Raw genomic sequence first — 16,869 nt, forward strand, 5'->3', positions numbered from 1 at the left:
GGACCCCGGCTTTCTTTCGCCGACAACATGAAAGTTTTTTGAATACGTGCTTCAACCAATGCCGAATTTCATCAAGAGTGCACTGGCCTGTTTTAGTACGTGCTGTTTTCTAAATTGAACCGTATCAAACAAATGCTCAATCGTAACGTTCGCGCGGAAACATGATCCATAAAGTCATGGGTGCGTTTCGACTTCGTCTCATCAGAAACCGACACTAACTTAGAGTCGGAATATATTAGCGCTGGCTTGACCCTAAATCTCTAAACGGAAACACTATTTATGTTTCCATCCAAACGATTGGTCAAACGTGATGTCCCGTTAGACTAGAAGTTCTGCTAAGCGAAGCCGAAACTTGTCGTGCCTTAGCAGGCCAATGCGAAAGCACTATATGCTATATTCCTCCCTAAGGAGGAAAAATTGGGTAAACACCAATCTTTCTCCCAATCCGGTTAATACTCATTTATCCAACACTCAACACTGTCGTTAACCCTAGCGAGAAGTGATACTTCCCCACAGTTGTAGCCAAATAAACGTCTTGAGTATTTTTTAAAACAATTATGCAACTTTTTATTAGATAATTAAAATTTTCACTTAGTACACATTCACTAGATCCTTTGTTAAGTTATAAATAATATATGCACTGCTATTTTTTGTTTTTATATCGCATATCGCGCTCGATTAGACTCGAAGAAGCACCTGTAACTGTAAAATAAGCGACAAGCGCACATCCGCTGTCGCTCACGGTCACATTTTGTGTCTGTACGTTATGTATGCTTTACCCCGATTTGTATCCTATCACTTTTTGTCGTTTCACTTTGGAAGAGAACCGCTTTTTGTCACAATAAATTTTATTATCGTGTTCTTTCTGCCCTACTACTGCCTTATCTAATTTAGAATAAATAATATTACTTTTGTATAATTTCTGTACACAATCAAAGCGGCACCGAAAGGCCAGATAAACATATTAACAATAATCACAAGCCGAATTAAATATCCGTTCCTAAAAAAAAATAAGTCTAATATTTACAGGTAGCGTAGGTTAGTGTGGTTCATCGGTCTAACCAACCGATACTGCTTCGTTCGATCCGCCTGCTAGCTAGTAACATCTGAACCACTGTGTCACGGAAATAGAAAACTGGACGTACTAAATTTAATGACCAGAGACCTACTTGGTCGCCGGCATCTTCTCGAGGAAATCTAACGCCAGCACATTCTCGATCTCCTCCAGGCAGCTCTTGGTGTCCTTCTCGGTGTCGGCCGTGTAGGAAATGTGCGACGGCCACCGCATGGATAGCGTTGAGAAAAAGCTGTACAAATCCTGCAGCGTGTTGATGGACTGACAGGTCAGCATGATGTGGCTTCCCTTCGTGGTCTGAGGTTTCTTAAAAAGTGAAACAGTATTCTGATGAAATGAATTTTTTAAAAGGTACAGTTAAGGAATAGTTTACCGGTGAGTGAGATGTATATCGAAAGTCCATCAGCTGCGAAATTCGAGTGACGTGCGGGATGAATGCAACGCTTTTAGAATCATCCGGGCCGCCAGATTTAAGAAATATCTCATTTTGACTGCTTACGAATGCCCACCGATACCTGTTGAATAGCGATATGTGGTTACACAACGTTGACTCAGTACAATTCGAAGGTACTTACATCTGAAAGTGCGGTAAAACGGTGGCCGGTAGTACACATCCCAGTTCCAGTAGTTTGGCCGTTTCCAGCTGAACCATCCGCCAGTGGGGATGCCCATACGAGTACAGTCCGTTGTTTGTATTCGTCACCCAAGCGGTGTCCAATCCCGAAAGCATGCGGATGTGTTGACTGTAAAAGAAAGAGTACAAGATTGTTGCTTATTCCAGACATGTTGATTTTAATATTGAGCTATGCCGGGCAGTGGGTGCTTTAGAAAGTACGATATTTTCTTACCTCGATTGCGATCTGACACAAATACAAAAGTACGGAGGGCAATGGAACAAAACGAGAAAAAAGAGAGAAACAACGGTTTATCAAAATTTGGAGTTCAGTTTCACGTTTGGGACAACGATAAGCACTAGATACCAAAGGTTTGGTGTACTACGACAGTGGATAGAAGTAGGATCTTTGGGATGTACACTCATAAAAGAGTAAATGTGTTAGCAGTTCCGAAGTGGCATTAATCTTATTTACAAAGCAGTGTGGTAAGATACAAGTTGTGTTTAAATGTGAGAATAGATTGGAACATACCTGAACTCTTCGGTATCCGTCATGAGTTCCTGCTCGATTGAAAGGAACACCTGCACCATTTCAGCAATAATGATCGGCCACAGACTGGTCACATTATCGGCGGACATTCGCAGTAACAACACTCGGAAGCATAGAAATACTGCCGACTGGATCAACGGTACAACCTGTGGTAGTCGCAGGCTGTTGGCAAGTTGTTCTGAATTTAAAAGGAACCGGTTAGACATGGGAGTCTTTTATTTGGTAGATTAGGAAAATGTACCTTGAATTTCTGGCATATATTTATGATATTGATCTGACTCGCTGCAAAAGATGACGAAGGCTAACCGTTTCAGTAGCAGTGCCCTCTGCTCGTACTCCTGCTCTTTGGAGGTGAATATGTTCAACGTTCCAGTTTGTGCTAGTGGCAAGCGATCTGTAGCAAAAACGATATTATCAAGCACCTGTCTTAACTGTATGGGACTGTTTGGATTGATTCGTTACTTACTCATAAGATCTCTAAAAGTGGTATTATCACAGGTCATCAAACTATCGAGAATAGTTTTCCAGTACGGCAAACAGCGGCTATCGAACTGAAAGAAAGCTCCATCCAGCAGTAAATCTAGAGCATCTTTTCGCCACGCCTTTCGAGTGTACTGCAATAAGGTAGCAAGAAGGTAATGAAAGGTTATATACATAATTCCATAATCAGTTCTGTTGGTTACTGCAACTTACCTGATAAGTACTCAAACTCGCCAGCAAGTTGGAGCACGCGTGAAACGTCGGAATGTTCTTCACGGTGTGGGTTTTCAAATAAGGCACAATGTTGTACATAACGCCGGTCACGATTGTGTTCACTTTGTCCTTCTCCTGCGAGCTAAAGGCAACATCCAGTAGTGGGGCAAGGATGGCGGCTAGGATCTACGATGAGAGAGAGGAATCTTCTTAATTCACAAATCGGTACAATGGAACCATTTTTTATACATCCAAATATTAATCATAAACATATAACATGTTACAAATGTGTATGCTACAGGTCTCAACAGATAAAATAAGATAAAAATTTCATATGTTATAAATGCATCCAAAAGATAGGTAGGTTGGTCTGTCCCCTGATCTCATACAAACCAGAAGCTAAAAACATAGACCAGAAAATACAGTCGTGATCGCAAACTCGAAAAAGACCTACAGTGCGCGAGCTGAAACACTTGATTGAGGTGAAAATGGAGCTTGATCTAACGTTTATGTCCCACATCCAACTACACCATACTAGGAATGTGCTACTGATAACGTTCAATGTGCTATTCGAGGCAGAACGGCGATGAACAACATGAAAAACAACGTTGAATACGACAACATTAAAACCAAGATCCCCGTATATATGGAGAAGGATACAGGTGAAATTCGCCTACATGATTTGGCACCGCTCAAAAGCTCCGAGTGTTGTGTACACAAAAATGGGTATAATTTAGTACAACACCAAATTATACCCTAAATTAGGTTATGCTCTTTTGGCGTACCTACCTTTGCAGAAATCAAAACAAAAACAACTGCATTCGAGACGTCAGTCTCTTTTTGCAGTGTGTGATTCAAAGTGATTAGAAGAAGTGTTTTTCATTAATTAAAAAAAGATTAGAGTTCTTTTTTCTTGGAGTTCCTGCCTGCCTACCTCTGCTGGTCCACCTCCCCGACGGACATTCAACAACCGGCGACGAGGAAAACCCCGGAACGCGGCTCGACGAACGGATTCCCGCATCTTGAAGGATGGATTCCCGATCATCCGGATATTTTAAAAGCGTTGCTTTTAGAGATTGGCCCTTTGGAGTGCAGAAAAATTGTAAGTACTTACACTGAGGAAAAAGTACTTAAGAATTTCATAAGTCACTACTTATGAACCAACAAAATTTTGATTTCATTAAATGCTTATGCATTACATATGCAGTATATGAATTTCATAAGTTTGACTTATAGAATTCATACACGTGTTTCAAGATTATTATTAAAATATTATTGTGAAAATGCCATAATTCAAGACAACATTGATGCAATTAGTTTCAATCTGGTGCTCAGTTTTAATAGGGTTAAAAATAAATGTAAGTATGTTTTTGGTTAATGAAAACTGTGTAATTTTTTGAATTTACTTTTCAGCATGTCTTTAGATCTGAAACAACTGAAGCTTTAAGTATAGGTGATTGGCCAATTCCGTCTACGTGGAACCATCGGACACCAGGTTATCATTTTCTAACTACAGACCCTTTGAATATAAGCGTATGTATTGATTTATTTTCAATGAATTTTAGGAAAATACATGTCGTGAAGGAATAAAGGAAGGAAAAAATATTTTCTTATTTATTTCTCAAATCAGGTGCATATATCACATTCATTAACTTCACTAAAATTCTCTTTTAAAATTAATATTTCAACACGATGATTAATATAAGTACAGCCATATGAAGCTTATAAGAACACAATAAGAATTTCATAAGTATATCTTATGAAATCCGTAAGTGACTTGACGGCCATTTTTCCCATTTTCTCATAAGACAAACTCATGATTTTCATATGGGATACTTGTGGCGCAAAGTCATAAGTGATTCTTATGGATTTCAATAGTTATTTTAGCTCGGTGTACAGTATAGAACAAAAGAAACAGTGAAAGTGCATTGTGTATAAACCGACGCTAATCGAAACCATTGTGTGGTTTAGGCATTTTGTTTCGTTTCAGTAGCGCTTCATTTTGTTCATTTTTTTCTCGTTCATGGTATGAGAAGGACGGCTTGGAAGAGACAGTGATGCCAGTTTTGCAGTAAAGGTTTATTTTAAACAAAAATTTACAAAAATAAAATGGTTTTTTTTAATTTTATTTAAAACGAAATAAGTACAACACTAAATTATACCCTAAATTAGGTTACGCTCTTTTGGCGTACCTACCTTTGCAGAAATCAAAATAAAAACATCTGCATTCGAGACGTCAGCCTCTTTTTGCAGTGTGTGATTCAAAGTGATTAGAAGAAGTGTTTTTCATTAATTAAAAAAATAATAAAGTTCCCTTTTCTTGGAGTTCCTGCCTGCCTGCCTCTGCTGGTCCACCTTCCCGACGGACCGAACACAACACCGAGTTCTTTAAAAATATATGCTTGAAGACGGAGAAGTGGGATCCGTTACGAATAACACCTGGAGAATTTTTTTTTCCTGACATACTTAACGGTGTAATTGAAAAGCAGTTGGACCAACCTATTCCTTCTTACTGGATCTTTGAATGCAAATCTCCCCAATTAAAAAACGCATGCACATGCCCTGGGCAGACGCTCACGTGCCAGTTTTGCAACCAGATGGTACACTACGGTAAGGTAAACCATGCCCCAAAACTGCTAAAAAATAGATCTACTATCACACACACTAACAAACAACTAACTTCGAATGCTGAACCACAGACAATCGGTCAAACTGTAATCCTCGATGACCCAAAACCAGTATCAAGTACACGTGGCGAAGGATTAACAAAAAAGCATCAAAATGCAACCAACAGTGAAAACCAAACCTGCTCTAGGGACAACGACATGGACATACACGAGAGCAAGGGAGACAACAATCAACAAACAGCAGGGGTAAAGTGAATAATGGAAATAACATTTCTCCTCCGATAAAGATCACGGACAACGGCAAGCAGTGCGTCCAGGACAATTTTCGTTTTATTATTGTGGGAACTTGAAGTGTATATTATTCCCGAAACAGGTAAATGACCCTCGAGGTAAAAACCTTTACAAATAAATAACAATAACATGGGTTGGTCATGTCTGGGACATAACCGGTGTGTCGTGACTGTACTTAGGACTGGGCAAACAACCAAGGGATACCGAGGCTCGCTGGCGAACACCAGTACAATTCAACCAACAAATAACAGAGATCACATCGAAATCCCAACCCATCAGGCACCAAGCCCAATCGCCGGATGCTCTTGGTACCCAATGAGATTCCACATCTGACAACCGACCGAAGTAACACCTAACCTTACTCCTGCGGGTCCCTTTCCATACCCACTGCGGTCACTGGAAGGGCAGTCAGCTAGCTCACTCGAGCACCACCCACATCCGGGGTACGCCCATGATTCCCGTAGCACCAGACCTGATCGAAGGCCGACCGAGGACTTAGCCTCCAATACATTATCCGGATTCGCCAGCTGTTTAGTCAGGGAAAAAACCTTTCCTCTTGCATCGGATCTGTTTGTGGTAGTGCCGCTGCTGAGAACCTGGCTCCCACACCCGGGAAAATCGCCTCACCATTTCACACAACCTAGACCAGATTATCGCCCCTGCCGCCGCTCCAGACAGCAACGATCAACTACAGTCCATCGACTACAACCATTCACTGTCGATGTCCTGTTCACCAACGCAATACCGTGTAGGAGGACCATCGATCTAACCTCAACAGAATGGAGTTCCCTCTTACAAAGCAGCGATATTATCGGTTCAACCCTCCAAAGAAAGCAAGGAAAGAGCGTATGACCACACATCTTACCGGACCCAACCAACCGCGGACCACTGACTCAGTTCCGACAACAGTAGAAAATCAATCAAACAACTCACACTTGCCGTACAGTGGAACATGAACGACCTCTGGGATTGCTCAAATTCAACCATTAAGCTTGGCTGTCCAAGAAACTCATATTTGGGACCGTGGTTGGGCAACTGATACTCGTGGGAGGCTAAAAGCGATGATAACATCTTTCCAATTATTGGCCTCGGAATCCGGACTGATATCTCATCAACAGCGGTACGACACGAAGCTCATGGCACGAATTATATCTATCCGGTTAGATGTACAGTGGCCTCCGTCTACATCCCCGCCGTAGTGCGCAATATCAGTTCAAAACTGATGAACATACTGGAGCAACTAGACACCCCCTTCCTGGTGATGGGGGACTTCAACGCCCATCATCCGCTGTGGAGATCCGGCAGAAGCGACCAACGGGGCAACCAAATTACCGTCATGGTCATGGAAGAATGTAACGCTATTGCACTTAACTTACCCGAGGTCAATACTCTTCAGTCTTGGACATATCTTTCTGGTTCGCGGAGCTGGTCTGTGGTTGGTCCGTTCTCGCAGACACCGGAAATAGCGACTCGCCGTCGGCTATACAACCAGGCGGACTAAGTGGCCTACGAGGTAGTAGTCTCGGATTCTCTCGCACCGGGCCGTGAATACACACCCGACCAACTGACTAAGCTCGTTCAATCCGCCAAGCGCAGTATTCCTCGTACAAGTGGCAAACCTCCACCTCACGCAAACCACTGATGGAACCCGGAGGTCAGTCAAGCCATCAAAGACCGCCACAAAGCACTCCGGATAGTGAAAATGATCCCCGCTAGCCATCCCATAAAAGAACTGCAGAGTTTCATAGATCACGAAACCGAGCCAGGAAGCTCATCGAGGCTTCGAAGATGAAGAGCTGGAACGCGTTTTTCCAAAAGATATCTCCCGGTATTTCTACCGCCGAGCTTTGGGGGCGAGTGAACGTCCTCAGCGGGAAAAGAAGGCAAGTAGGCTTCTCCTTCGAAGTTAACGGAACCACAACAGTCGATCCCCAAGAAATTGTTGCTCCACTGCGTTAGAAAAACTATGGAGCGGATGGTCAACTAACGGCTTATGAACCACCTTGTAGAAAAGTCCCATTTTGACCAGCACAAATTCACATTTCGTAAGGGTACAAGTACTGGAGCCCACCTCGGAGCCTTTGGAGAAATCCTCCGGCATGCCCTGGCGGACGATCTGCGTGTGCCGATATAGCAATATAGGATATCGCCAAGGCCTACAACACAGTCTCCAGCAACTAGCTAGCTGGAAGTCGCCGGAAACCTTGGGAACTACATCAAGGACTACGTCAACAATCCTGTCTTCCGAGTGGGAGTCGGTAGTCTACAGTCCATAACGTATGTGGATGAAAACGGTATCGCATAGGGATCCGTCATCGCCATCACTTTATTCCTCTTTGAATCTCTGTTGGGGGGAGTTTACATTTTCGTCTACGCCGACGACATCATAATCGTTGTAGTGAGAGGATTGACCGCTCGAGTGCGGATAAAGCTCCAAGCCGCAGTAAACTCCATCGAAAAATGCGCTGAAGCAGTGGGGTTCAAAATAGCCGCCGTCAAATGCTCAGTATCACTCTTTTTCAATTCCAGTCACCTAGTCACTAATAGACCGGTCAAACTCAGAAATACACTTATCTCTTTCCGCAGAGAACCAAAAATCTTCGATATCACGCTGGATTCCCGACTCACTTTCGTATCGCATTTCTGGACATTGAAAGCACGAAGCGGACGACATGGAACAGGAGAATTGCTCTGAGCGTCGGCAGTGCTCTCATCAAAAGCAAAATATTCTATGGTATTGAAATAACCAGTCACAACCTGGACGGATTTATGAGGATCCTCGCCCCGCTGTACAACAGAACGACTCGGTTGGCCTGTAACCTGCTGCCGAGCTTTCTCGCGGAAGCAGCTGCTGTCGAAGCAGACATTCTCCCCTTTCGGTGAGCGGCCAATAACATCATACTCAGGTGCGCTCTGGGATTCCTCGAAAGGAATTCTGGTAGCACGTGTGCTCTCCTGAAAACGGCCTAAAATATATTCCTAGAATACACCGGCACTTCGCCTCCACAGAACTCGAGACCGACCCTGGAACACGAGAAGTCCGAACACCAACTTATTTGAGTCGCTGCGAGTAGGCTCCCCCCCCCCCCCCCCCCCCCGAGGTCGTTCAGGCCGAATTCCTAGAGCTTATGAACCAACAATTCCAAAACCACGCCCGGGTCTACACTGATGCTTTCAAGCTGCAAGAAAGAGTCGGAGAGGGCTCTGAGGAATAGGAGCTGGTCTAGCCTACCGCCTCCCCACAAGCTGCTCCGTTTTCTCGACAGAAGCTGCTGTCATCAGTCTCGCGATTGCAAGGAGACCTGAGCGAATACTGACTATAATTCTGACGGACTCTATGTTGGTCTTATACGCCCTGGAAACGGGAACGTCACGCCGCCCTTACATACAGGCTATAGAGGACACCTGCGATCCTTTGACCACGATATGCTGGGTACCCGGTCACTGCAGGATCAACGGGAATGGGGAAGCCGACTCATTGTCATTGACAGCTTGTGGGTGACAGGCCCGCAGATTGCTCACCAAATTGGTTCCATCGACGGATATCATCTCCCACTTCAAATCGGAAATTATAGCTCACTTGATTTGCTACTGGAGGAGCCAACTCGGTCATCTTCAAAAAATCAAGGGAGGACCGGAACGATGGACCGACCGGAATAACAGACTCGAACAGAGAGCTCCCTCTCTGTCTCTCTCTCTCTCTCTCTCTCTCTCTCTCTCTCTCTCTCTCTCTCTCTTTCTCTCTCTCTCTTTCTCTCTCTCTCTCTCTCTCTCTCTCTCTCGCGCGCGCGCACGAGTTGGACACACTAAAATTACTCACGCACATACGATCACTCGAACTGACCCTCTTCCCCCGCGTCTGCCAGGTATGCCAAACCAGTCCATAAAACCTTTTCTGGTCGATTGTCCAGAGACCTCAGAAACCTCCATCAACTACCGTCTTCAATCCGAGACATTCTGGCCAACGACCCGATAAGTGAAGAGACAATTACATATCTCATTCTTGAGAGATGCCGAGCTGCTCAAGAAATTATAGGAACCCCTACGGGCTGTGCGCCTCACCTGCTCCGAAGTACTCTAAAACCCAAAGCACCCCAGCGACCCACAACGCAACAACCTGTTACTCAGCCTTTAGAATATCGCCAATGAAATACGCATAAAAAATGTGGACACCTTTACTATCTAGAACTGCTCGAGGATGCTGAAGAAGGATTGCACGAAGAACTGAAGGGTGTGATCAAGGGCAAACAACATATATGACAAAATGGATAAGGAATTGACAAACAAATTGGTCGGTCTATACAGCCAACCGCCTCCAACGGCCTGCGCTCAATCTACTGCTCTACTATTTTAACATCGTGTGCGTGTCCACCCACAAGTTCAGCGACGCAGACTTGCTCTCGAGCTTGATCAACCAGCACGTCAATCCCGATGAGGACTATGTCATGACCAGCATAAACCTGGAAGAGGACCTCAGGTCGGTAGTATCTCATACAGTTAAAGTTTTGCCTCTCAATTTCAGAGCCGTCACGCAAAGCACCCAAGCAGATACACTACTCCGAAAAGTCTACCATCACGTTCAGCACGGTTGGCCGTAATCCAACGATTCTAAGCCAAGCAGGAATAACTCTCCGTGGTAGATGGGTGCGTCATGGCTGCCGAATGGTTCTTCATCCCGTCGCTGCACCGCAAGCGATACCTCGAACAGCCTTATTGGGGCCATCCCGGTATGCAGCGTATGAAGACCCTCGATTGAAACTACGTGTATTGGCCCACTTTGGACGCTGACAGCGTACACTTCGCCAAGGCATGCCAACACTGTGCGGCCATAGCCAGGTCACCTCCTCACTCTTCACCGGTACCGTGGCCCAAGCAGACAGCTCCGTGGCGTGGATTCTCCAAGTGGCCAGAGATCATCCAAACGTCCCGTACAACCTCAGGCGGTTACCATCAACATTCTCGGTTTGGTTGTTTGTTCGGCTGGGTATGCCTGTTACACTAGTCAGCGAAAACTGAACCCAATTAACGAGTGCCGATATTCGTACATTTCTGCCCCGCAAACGGCATCGAACACCTCACAATGGGTTTGTTTTATCCACAATCAAATGCCAGCACGCAGAACGATTTGTTGACACGTTCAAAAGGGATTTTCAATAATTCCAGAGGGGAGAGGATCGATACAGCAAGCGCTAGACATATTCCTGTTAACGTACCGAAGTTCACCCAACTGCTGCTCACCGCAGTGGTAGATGCCATTGACAAACACAGCCAACCTCATCCCTGTCGCGTCCTCCTCGATAGCGGCTCCCAAGTAAACTTTATTACGGAGGACATGGCCTACCGTTTGGGTGTCCAGAAGCAGCGAGCCAACGTTCCTATCACCGGAATCAACGAGTTGCGAAGCCATGCTCGTGGCAAGGTGATGGTCAAATACCGATCCAGATTGTCTACATTCTTTTGCAATCTCGAGTGCCTGGTCACAGCCAAAGTGACTGGAAAAATCCCCACCACAAAGATTGATATCAGTGGATGGCGCCTTCCGGAAGAAATAGTTCTAGCCGATCCAGCGTTCCACACTCCCGACAAGGGAATATGCTGATCGGTGGAGAGTGGTTCTTCGATATCCTGAAGCCAAGACATCTAAGCCTGTCCGACAAACTGCCACAGCTGCGAGAAACTCACCTAGGGTGGATCGTGTCCGGTGTCCTTAAAGAGTCGTACGTCGCCGACGCTCCAGTGCAGCACTCCAACCTGGTCTCCATCGAAGAGGTCGAAACCATGATGCAGCGGTTCTGTCAAGTCGAGCAATTGCCGGATATCCCCAAGCTCTCCAGAGAAGAAGTAGCTTGCAAATTCCACTTCCTGTCCACATATAAACGAGATCCAACAGGAAGGTTTGTGGTACAACAACCATTCAAAGAAACCGTTGCCAGGCTGGACGATTGCCGAGATTTAGCACTGAAGCGATTTTTGATGCTAGAGAAGAGGTTACGTAACCCCGAGCTCCAGACCCAGTACATTGTAGCTTTCACAGCATACATTTCCGAAATGTATCGGCAGATTCTGATGACACCTGAACATAAACACTATCAACGAATCTTCTGGCGTGAACGAACGTCGCAACCATTGCGTGTACTAGAACTGGACACCGTTACTTATGGCACAGAATTGGCACCATACCAAGCAACGCGGTGCCTGGCACAATTGGCTGCGGAAGAGAAGGATGATTACCCGATTGCAGCCGACATAATAAAAAACGAGGTCTACATGGACGATACGCTATCTGGTGCCGATTCGGTGTCGGAAGCTATTGAAGCACAACGGCAACTGAAACAGCTGTTGCACGCGGTGGCTTTCCCATCCACAAATGGTGTACCAATTCTTCAGAGTTCCTCCAACACGTGCCACCCGAAGAACGTGAGCCCCAAGTGCCGTTGAAAGAATGCGGAGCGAATAAGATCATCAAGGTCTTAGGTCTGCTCTGGGATCCAGAGGCAGATGCACTACTCCTCGCTAACCGGATCAAAGTGGTTGATCTACGCCGAAGTCGCCCAATTTTACGATCCTCTCGGACTGTACTCACCAGCTATTGTCCTCGCCAAACTACAAGCGCAGCGTCTGTGGAGCATTAGGGCAGACTGGGATGACCCGGTCGACGAAGAATTTGCACAACAGTGGCAAGAACTCCATAGCTCATTGTCACACCTCAACCAAATCCCAACGTGATGGCCTATGAGTTACACGGATTCTCTGATGCTTCGGTGGTGGCGTTCGGAGCCTGTGTGTACGTGCGGAGCATATTTGCCGACGGAACGGCAAAGATGGCTCTTCTGACCAGTAAGTCCCCCTACACGATTTGTCAACCCCACGGAAAGAGTTGTCTGCTGCCCTCCTGCTGTCCCATTTAGTGAAGAGAGTAACCGTCGAGCTGAGCATGAAGTTTTAGAAGTTGTTCTGTGGTGCGACAGTACAATTGTTCTAGCCTGGATCAAAAAACCGCTAAATGAACTTGAGTTGTTCGTCCGTAATCGCACTGCTCTAATCCAAGCAGAAACCGATGGTTTCAGATGGGAGTACATCAACACCGAAAACAATCCCGCTGATATCGTTTCCAGTGGCCAGCTTCCCGAGATCCTCAGTAGAAACAGCCTCTGGTGGCACGGTCCTGAATTCCTCGCCTGCGCAGTCTATCAGATTCAACAGACTGCAGCCGTTCCAGATACAGATTTGCCAGAAATGAAAGCAGTGCTAGCCGCACCCACCGTGAAAATCGAACCACTTCCAATTTTTTCTCGATACAGTAGCTTTCGCAAACTGCAACGAGTCATCGGTTACATCCTGCGGTTCGTCGACAACTGCCGTAAGAAATCTGTCGAACGTGAAACTCGTCGAAATTTGACCATCCGTGAACTGCGCAAATCGAAAGAAGCTATAATCAAAGTGATCCAAACCGTCCATCTGGGAGATGAAATTCTGCGAGTTATACACAAACAACCCTGCAAAAGGATTGGCAACCACCGACCTATCTTCCAAGACAGACTGCTTCAAGTAGCTGATCGCTTAGACCGCTCACAACTCTCTTTCGAAAGCCGACATCCTATCATACTGCCGGACAAAGACCCTCTGGTGCGTATGATGATCCGTGAAATGCACGTTGAGCTACTTCACATCGGTCAAAGTGGGTTGATGAACGCCATGCGGCAACTATACTGGCTGCTAACGGCTCGCCGGTCCATTCTGAGTCAAACAAGGATCGCGACGACCTACTCTCGTAAAGGTATATATAGCCGTATATGTCTGTATGGCTACTAAGGCCTTCGACTTGGAAGCAGTATCTGTCCTCAGCACCGACGCTTTTCTGGCATCCTTGAGAAGGTTCATCAGTCGCAGAGGATGCATTCAAGAATTCCATTCCGACAACGCGACAAATTTTAAGGGAGCAAACCACGAGATGCATGACTGCCTTTTTATGCAATTCTGACGTTAGCGCCAATAGGAATATTTTTCAGGAAACCAATTTTTGTGTTTCATGATGTTTTCAAAAGCACGAATAATGTTTCAACTATCTGTTCTGTACAAAATGTGTACAATCCATCGTAGATAATAGCCAATTGCTTAAATTTTCAATTTTTGGCAAAAACCTTGTAAATTTTAGCTAACGTCACTTTTTCAAAAAAATAGCGATTTCATTTCACTGTTTTTATGCAATTCTGACGTACGTATACAAACCAAAAGTACCGGGTAAAACGTGTCGTATATTATCAACCGTTTCAACTGAATTATCTGCAAATGATTATTACTTCCTTCAAGTTTCCGAGGCTATATGTGGTGGTCTGGTCAGATGGTCGGTTTTGGATCTATACGGATGTTCCGTGGGTTATGTCCGAGGACCATTCAGTACATTTTCATTAATTTTCCAAAGTTTAGCTGCAAGTCAGGCATTATTATAAAACGTATTGTATGTTTTATCCTACATTTGGACACTATAACTTAATTTTGGTATCATGTAGGCCTCTTGGAAGCAGTTCTGGGATGGAAGTCCTAGTGAATATGGAATGCGCTACCCATGTTTGTGAGATATTTATACTTGAAGATACCTGCCATGCGGCACATTAACAATGATCTGCAGACATGTGAAGTCATCCGGAAACACGGAGAAACTTTACAACACATTCGGTGATTCCGGATTTCTCTTCAACGGACACATTTTTAAGTGAATATTCCTGTCACGCGGCACATCAAGGTGCACCAGCTCGGTTTTCTACGAACAATGCTATCACATGTAAAGTCATCCGGGATGAAACGTTTTTGTTAAACATTTCTGTCATGCGACATATCAAATAATATCAACTCTATAATTTATGGAAAATGCAAATTCTATGCCAATTAACAATTCTGGAATATTTGGAAGTTCGGACCAAAAAATTCTAGTAATTATTTCTGTCATGCGGCACATCAAATTATGTGACCTGTGAAAAATACAATCATATTTGAAGACATTTGGATACAGTGTTCCACCTAACGACTGATCCCGGTAATTCCGGTTTCCCGCTTCTTTGGTAATTTTTGAGTGAATATTCCTGTTACAGCACATCAAAATACATCATATAGGTTGTCTATAAACTATTCAAGCACATTTGAAGTCTTCCTAGTACACGGTTATTCTGGAGTTGATTGCATTTTTAGTGGATCAAGCGTGTCGAATAACAGGTGTATTCAGGTACAAACGTTTCACAGGTATGGGTTACTCATTTTGAATCCACAAAGTCTCTCAGACGGCTTCAAAATTAGTTTAGAGCCTTTAAATATACAATTTATTAATGTTCATGTTATATTAATACCAGTTTTCATGCTATACTTTGAAAAAATTAATGAAACTGGCTTAACATTGCCTCGGACTGACCCCATGAAATTTCCGTATTAATTTGGAGCCGGATAGGTGAACAGTTCAACTCACGGTTTATGAGACTTGAATAAATTCCATTTCATTTGCAGGTGTTTTGGTTGGAATTAGTTTTGAAATTAGTTGGTTGGGTACCAATTGCGCACTACAATGATGAAATATAGAACAACAGCGGTCAAGGTTTTGAACAAAAGTTTTCTCCAAGATACATTCGTACATTATTGTGGTATGAAAAATACATGTTGAAAAAGATTACGCTTGCTGCTTTAAAGAAGCATTCGAACTTGCACAGGAGACTTCTTTATAAAATATAAATAGTTAAAAAAAACTTATCGCGCTAAAATAACTAATTTGAATACCACCCTAGCATAAATATAACACCACCCTAGCCATTTACACCATAAAATGGTGCTTACCTAGCTCCCAACATTACTTATGATACAACAGCTTAAGAATAACTTGTTTTGCCTTGTTAAATGTACCTTCAATATGTATATTGCACCGGTACGTCACTTTGGTAAAAAAATGGCGTCTACGTCACTTTGTTTTTCTCGTTTTTAAAGACCATTTTGCATAATTTTTTAAAGACAATTACACTGAAAGACGTGGATTTTGGTGGAAAATTCAGAAGCATGAAAAAATGAAATTTGGCCAAAGTGGCGCTTACGTCACTTTTGCATACAAGGGCAGATGAGCTCTATAATCAGTTTCGTGATCAGCAACGCATCGAGCAATTTTGTCACACACGAGAAATCGAGTGGCACTTTATCCCGCCGGACGCCCCCAAGTTTGGCGGACTTTGGGAAGCGGCGGTCAAGTCCGCCAAAACACACCTCAAACGTATCGTAGGGAACGTCAAGCTGAATTTCGAGGAGTTTTCAACTGTTCTCACCGACATTGAGGCTGTGCTGAATTCGCGGCCCCTGTTCGCCGTGTCTAACGATCCTGTTGACCCGTTGGTGATTACACCGGCGCACTACTTGATTGGCCGTCCTCTCACCGCCTTGGCCGAACCATCATTGGAAAATCTGAAGGTCAATCGTTTGGACCGATGGCAGTAGCTGCATCTCATGCGTGAGCACTTTTGGGGTGCCTGGAGCCGAGATTACCTTAACACGCTTCAGCCTCGGAAAAAGCACCTACGAACCATGCCAAATATCTGCATCGGTATGATAGTTCTGCTTCATGATCGCATCCAGCCACCACTCCATTGGAAGTTGGGGAAAATAACAGCTGTTTATCCAGGCGAAGACGGGCTAGTGAGATCGGTCGATGGCTCAACCTATCGTCGCCCTATCAATAAAATCTCCGTTCTTCCCATTGAAGATAATCAACCGATATCTGTATTTCCTGTTGAGTGAGCTCAACCGGGGGGAGGATGTTCGGTATCACCGAAAATAAACCGTTAGCAGTATAAGTGTTCTAGTCTTCATTACACCACCATCCAGCCAGGTGTGAGCATCGCCGAAAGTCTCCTTTTCAGGACCATAAGAATTAAATTATATTTTCCTACGGCGATAGCTCATTACCATCCAGGACGAAGCATTCACTGGACAATTGGATATCCAGCCAATCATCAAGCGATTGAGCTTTCTACCAACCGGAACGTTCTCCAAG

The 16,869-nt window shown here is 44.4% G+C and overlaps 1 protein-coding gene across 2 annotated transcripts in view; it reads right to left on the bottom strand.

The window, feature by feature from the left end:
* Positions 1–540: 540 nt before the first annotated feature.
* The window catches only part of LOC131693999 (protein dopey-1 homolog), a 39,837-nt gene continuing 23,508 nt past the window's right edge, over positions 541–16,869 (bottom strand). Inside the window, exons 4-11 of one of the 2 annotated variants that reach the window (XM_058982324.1) lie at positions 2,932–3,117; positions 2,705–2,852; positions 2,480–2,632; positions 2,221–2,416; positions 1,924–1,935; positions 1,651–1,818; positions 1,449–1,590; positions 541–1,381 (exon numbers count right to left, since the gene is read on the bottom strand). In XM_058982324.1, the coding sequence (XP_058838307.1) occupies positions 1,166–1,381; positions 1,449–1,590; positions 1,651–1,818; positions 1,924–1,935; positions 2,221–2,416; positions 2,480–2,632; positions 2,705–2,852; positions 2,932–3,117 (1,221 nt within the window). In that variant the 3' untranslated portion in view covers positions 541–1,165. The remainder of the gene's footprint in view (positions 1,382–1,448; positions 1,591–1,650; positions 1,819–1,923; positions 1,936–2,220; positions 2,417–2,479; positions 2,633–2,704; positions 2,853–2,931; positions 3,118–16,869) is intronic. The other variant, XM_058982325.1, reaches the window with a different exon arrangement.

Source organism: Topomyia yanbarensis, chromosome 3 (assembly GCF_030247195.1).
Source record: "Topomyia yanbarensis strain Yona2022 chromosome 3, ASM3024719v1, whole genome shotgun sequence".
Lineage (NCBI taxonomy): Eukaryota > Metazoa > Arthropoda > Insecta > Diptera > Culicidae > Topomyia > Topomyia yanbarensis.